The sequence below is a fragment of the Brachionichthys hirsutus genome, chromosome 4 (genome assembly GCF_040956055.1).
Source record: "Brachionichthys hirsutus isolate HB-005 chromosome 4, CSIRO-AGI_Bhir_v1, whole genome shotgun sequence".
NCBI lineage: Eukaryota > Metazoa > Chordata > Actinopteri > Lophiiformes > Brachionichthyidae > Brachionichthys > Brachionichthys hirsutus.
The window spans coordinates 10119331-10125268 of NC_090900.1; the positions used below are offsets into that span (position 1 = coordinate 10119331).

Genomic DNA, 5938 nt, shown 5'->3' on the forward strand with positions numbered 1-5938 from the left:
GACCCTGAAAGGTCAATTGGGGAGGCAGATTGTGATTGGACATTGTGAAACCGTTAAATACATTGCTTGAACTAGACAGACATTTTTACTTTTACACTTCTTTTTTTTGTCTGTCGTGCTACGCTTGAAATATTTCAACGATGCCCCCCCACTATTTCTGGTGGTACTACTCTGTTTGATCGAATCTTAACCATGAGCTTTTAGAAAATATCTACAAATACAGACAAAATAAATGTATCGACATAATACTATAGAATGAATCTTTAATGTTGATCACCCCTAAACTGTTTTGCTCTTTTGCAGTCTTTGTTCTCATCTATATTTTATCCATCAGCGTAGCGTTCAGACACTGCACTGATTCTCTACAATTCCTAAAATGTTGAAATATAATTTTAAATAAACATATTTTTGAACACTTCTGCTGTGTTTTTAATTGAAACAAACTAAAACAAATCGAATGGATAAAGCGATCAAGAAAATGAATGAATTGATAAACAAATTGAAACCACAAACACATGGAAGAAGGCAGAAAATAAGATGGAAACATTCAGAAAAAAAACCTATTTAGTGGAAAAATAGAAGTTTTTCATATTTTCAATGAAATCCTATTTGGTACTAAACCCGTTTAATTTGACATGTGCTCTGTCTTGTTCACTCACTCACATGCAGAGTAAAAATATCAGTACCACAAGCTAGGAAAAATGATGTCAGCTTATTCTGGTGACACAAAATGTCAACATCAGGTCGAGTCCAATTACAGTAGCAGCAGCAGGATAGGAAAAGGAGCACACGTTCACAATGCTCTCCTGAAAGGAGATTTTTCTGTGGCTTAATAGTGAGAAACAAAAACAGATCAGTCAAAAGAAAGTAGAGCTTTTGTCAGAGTGCTTTGGTGCAGATTCATGCAAGTGAAAGCTGAATATAATTTGTGACATATCTTTTCCCGCTTCTGTATTTCCTGTTATTGAATGTGCCTGAGAAACCAAAGTTTGGAGCTGTCTTTCAGCATGGAGAAACAAACACACACACACACACACACACACACACACACTCGTTGAGAGCCCAGAAGTGGAATGCATAAGCAGAGAAAAGTATCCTGAATGGATGAGATGATGTTGATCACAGATTTATGGGTCAGTATCGTGTTTCAATCCCAGTAGATCAAAGTCCCCAAGAACTGCGTGGCACACATACTTTATTGATGTCTTTGTTCTGTCTAAATCAAACAATATATTTATGATACCAACTGTAAAATATTTCTTTTCAAATTTGCGTATGTTTTCATCTTTACATTTTGACTTAATTTAATGTTGGAATGATTTGAATAGAATCTAAAATATGGTCCAAGTCTGCACAATTTGTTTTGTTGGGGCTGCACTGTGGTGCAGTGGGTAGTGCCGTTGCCTCAAAGAAAGAAGGTTCTAGGTTTGATTCCTTTCGGTATGGGATTTGTATGTTCTCCCCGTGTCCGCGTGGGTTTTCTCTGGGTTTTCCGGCTCCCTCCCACCTCCAAAAACATGCAGCTGAAGTGAACTGCTCACACCAAATTGTCCGTAGGTGTGAGTGTTCATGGATGTTTGTCTTTTGTGTGGCCCTGCGATGAGCTGGCGTCTCATCCAGGGTGTACCCCACTTCTCTGTAGTCGGCTGCATGGGGTAGGCTCATGCGGACCCACAAGGCGGATAAGCAGCTGAAGATGAAATCATTATAATCATCTATAAGAAAATGAAATGGAGGGATGGATTTTTTTTATCATAATCTCTCAGTAGGCTATTTAAAATAAAATACAGATTTTAACATTGAGTTTTAGTAAACCAAGCTTGAGAAAATGTAAGCAGTTGTTTATGGAGAATTTATGTTTATGGAGATACTATAAGAAATCATCAAACTCTATAACTGAGTTTTAGATTAAAAAATGTTTTGTCATATACATTAATTATTGCTGTTGTATTTGTTGGTCTTCATAATTTCCTAGTGATCAACAGCAAATGCTGTAGGAATTTTCTTCCATGCTACAAGCAATACATTATTCTGAAAATCATGCACTTATTTTGTAAAAATTAATTTTGCACCAAATCTGTTAAATATTGAAATTTCAAAATAATATCATGTCCACATTGTTTGAATTCAACCTCTGACCTTATAAACAGATGCATAAATAGTATGCAAACAATCAGCAAAAATAATTAGTATTTTCACAAATATATATACGGTACTGTAATAACCTGTTTTGTTTGTTTGTTTGTTTTTTGTGTTTTTTAGATATGTGTAAATATAAATGTGAAACCCAAACTGCAGCATTAGTGGGAGCAGACTATTTCCTGATCTAAACACAAACCTGTTCACATTTAATCGTGTCATTACTCGAGTGTGAAATGAAATACAAGACTTTTTATGGAAGGAGTTCAGTCTTATAAAGTTTATTGGCATGAAGACAAAACTGGGATAATGTTTAAATACTTTACACAATAAAGTTATTAAACATGCACACACATGAAATATTATATACTGTACATAAATATTACATTTGCTTTTCTGATGCAGTGCTTGTGTCTGTTATGGATTTTGTCTGACCCCAGAACCACAACACGTGATGCCCTCTAACTGAAACAAACATGACATTTATAGTGCAAGACAAGACACTCAATGGAAATTAATGGAATGCTCGACTCATGGCAGGCGTGGGTCTCTTCAGGATGGCTTCCACAGAGAAAGATAGAGACTCACTGGGCGCTACCTTGGTGCCTAAGGGCTTGGATAGAAAGTCTTTAGCGTACCTGTCAGAGGTTTTAATGGCCTGGATGTCCTTGGCGGAGCCCTCCCTGAACTTGCGGGCAGCCTCTTCTAACAGCTCCTTGCAGTATGGGGCCCTCAGCTCCTGCCTGGCACCGCCGCTGGTCTTTTCAGCCAACGAGTTTCGTACGAGGGAGTGAAAGGAGTTGAGTTTCATGGAAAGCTTAGCGCTGTCCTTGCTCAGCTTGTTCAAAACTTGACAAGAGGTTTGGGAATGAGAGTTGCTGGGGAAGGATTGTCCGGAGCTCCTTTTAGGAGGGGAAAAGGCGGAACACTCCCTCTGACCCCCATGGGTGACACCAGGAGGCTTGGGATCAGCCCGCTGAGGGTCTGGCGAGTCCTGCAGCCTAGCAGCGCGAGATCCTTCCACTTGAGCGGCGAGAGCGGCGACAGCCTCTTGCTCTGGCAGCTGACTGTCGACGGCCATCAACTTGGGATCCCACAGGGCGCCTGGTTTCATGTTCTGCACCGCTGTGGCATTAAACAAGCACTGTTGGTAGAGCAGAGCATCGCCCAGGTTGGCTGCGCCACGGGGCCACATCATGAAACCGCCTCTTGACGGCTGCAGCGGGTAGTGGCAGTAGGTGGTGGCCACGCTGACGTTGGAGGAGATGAGTTCCACTGAGTTGGCGGAGCCGGCGGGGTACTGCACGGACAGATCCAAGCAGTTAGGACTGAGGAAGCTGCACAGTTCTTTAGGCTGCGGCTGACCCTGAGCCGGAGGGTAGGCTGTCTTGTAGTAATCTGCAGCATGGTGGACCATGTTGTTCGGGAAGAGGAGCGAAGCCGTGGACGTCTGGCCATTCTCCAGTCGCTCTCGTTCCTTGTATTCCCGCTCGAGCATGATGGTTTCCAGCTCCTTGTCTGCAAAGGCCCTCCTCTTCCTCATGCGATCGCTCAGCGGCGGCGGGAGGGACGGGTTGGCAGTCAGGAATGGATCAGACTGCATCGGTCGGTATCCTGCCGTAAAAAGTAGCCCCGTTTTATTCAGATGTGTTTTAAATCACACCTGATATCATGCCAAACACGCAAGGCAACAATGAAGGATCATTAAATAAATAGAAATCCCAATAAATAAAGAGTTGTCAGCTGTGACAGCACTGGAGACTTTAAATGTGTGAATTAACATAGCAAGGCAAAACAATAGATAAATTCACTGCATGCAAGTGTCACCAAGGCCTTTTCAGAGTTTAGAGGAGAAGCAGGAGAGAAAGAGAAGCTTTATAAATATTAAACAGGGAGAGAGCCAAAAGAAACATCACAATATATCGAACCAGGTAATAAAATATGTTTCTTTGCTTCTTCGTTACCTTCAAGGATGCTTTTGGCAAGAACAGTGGACGGTCGGATATGTCGCTGATATATTGTCCTCCTCTCTGCAGGGATTTGCTTCCCAGATATTCCCTTTTTATCCTGACAATGAAGGGAGAAAGCAATTTAATATAAACATTTATCATAATAAGGTTATGATATTATGTTCTGGTTGTGTCTGCAGTAATAATATGTCTTTCAGTAAATGTTTACCGATTGGACATCAGATTAATATTTAACAGAAAGTCCAATGCCAATATAATGTGTTTAACTTTATTAACAGTGATCTCTGGTATTTTTATATACCGGTATATATATATACAACTGTGGGAAAATTTAATAATAGTTTAGAATTAAATCTGATGGCATGACAGTGACTGAATTACAAGAAACGAGTATACACAAAAAAGACACACCCTGAATAAATACATGTTTAAATACGACATTCATCCAGTTCCATTTCCAAAATGCCACTGCTGACTCGGCTCATTAATGTACCGCAGACACTGTCAAGCATTTGAATGTCACCGCAGTCAAATCGCAAACACACTACAGTCGCATCAACGTCTCCCAGTATGTTTCTGTCTAGAGGAGTCAGGAGGAGGCGATTCTATAACTGTCTACACAGGAAAGCGAGTCCAACAGGCCATTCTATTTATTTATTCTCATTAAGCTTTTATTTCATTTATTGGCAAGGACGATGTTAGAAACTGTCACAGACCATGAGACTTTAGGAAATAAAGGTATTATTTGACCAACTTTGAAAAACTGATACTTGGACGTCTAAAATTTAGAATTTAATCTCAGCTTAAATATATTTTAGAGTAGATCGTTCAGTGACTGAACTAAATTTGCAAAATCAGGTCAGATGAAAACAATTCTATTTGACAGCTGATATTTGGGGAACCTCCGGCAGCAGCAAGATTATTTTTTATATTCATATATATTATTTGTTTTGCCTTTTCAGGCCGTTGTGATCATAAATTGGAAGCCTGGTGTTAAAATAAGTCAATAAAACAGAATATGACAAACACTAACTGATGAATGCTCTGAAGAAGCTTAAAAGTAACAAATCAGATTTTAATATAATTTAAATTCCAAACAAGGATGTGATCACGCATGCACGCATGTAATGTAGAACTGCTGATAGCAATCATTTATTATCTCGCCATTCGATGGAGACGTGTGCGTGTCACTGCGGGCTTACCTCCGTGGCTTGCTGCCTCCTCAGCGCCACCTGCGCCGCCATCACCCGCTGTCTCTCCACCACCAGCAGGCAGTTTGCGCACTGGCAGTCCCTCCAGCGGCAGAAGCGCTTGTGTCCCTTCAGGCAGGACACCACGCCGTGGTTGCGGCAGCGCGCGCACTTCGGGGTCCGGCTCAGCTTCCTTTGGTCCCCCGGACACGGAGCGCTCGGACCCGGCTTTGCGCCGTCCTCCGAGGCCGGGACGGGCCCGAGCGACGCCGAACCGGGCCAGCTGGAGGACTCCGCCGGTTCGTCGCTCTCCGTCTCCAGGCCCTCAACATCGATCTCAAACTCGCAACCGGCGTTGTCTGACATGTCTGTCCGGGTCCTCCGCCGGCTGTCCTCGCATCCAGTCTGCGTCTGGAGACAAACACGACACATTGAAACCTGACAATAGGTCGCAGAACAGCACTAAAACCGTCAGCGTTACATTTAGGAGGCCTGGACATATCTGCTTTTATTTATCATCCAGCGTAATTATTTTTATTTCGCCGTATTGGACAGGATAGATTTTAAGCCTGTTTTTCCACGCGAAATATAAAAATTTTTTTTACCAAAAGAAATGTGACCACAAATATTTGGCAAGTG

General features: G+C 41.8%; 1 protein-coding gene across 1 annotated transcript; it reads right to left on the reverse strand.

The window, feature by feature from the left end:
* Nucleotides 1-2653: 2653 nt before the first annotated feature.
* On the reverse strand, nt 2654-5665 carry dmrt2a (doublesex and mab-3 related transcription factor 2a). The gene is made up of 3 exons (XM_068738492.1): nt 5312-5665; nt 4104-4206; nt 2654-3753 (listed from the first exon to the last, which is right to left on the reverse strand). The coding sequence occupies exons 1-3, from the start codon at nt 5663-5665 to the stop codon at nt 2654-2656; spliced, it is 1557 nt and encodes a 518-aa protein (XP_068594593.1).
* Nucleotides 5666-5938: the final 273 nt, after the last annotated feature.

Bases quoted from the DNA above. Each gene is read 5' to 3' on its own strand.
- dmrt2a (XM_068738492.1), bottom strand. From the start codon at position 5,665: ATGTCAGACAACGCCGGTTGCGAGTTTGAGATCGATGTTGAGGGCCTG. The intron at 4,207-5,311 runs GTAAGCCCGCAG...CTTCATTGTCAG, and splicing joins GGAGGCAGCAAGCCACGGAG to GATAAAAAGGGAATATCTGG. The intron at 3,754-4,103 runs GTAACGAAGAAG...TTTTTACGGCAG, and splicing joins TGCCAAAAGCATCCTTGAAG to GATACCGACCGATGCAGTCT.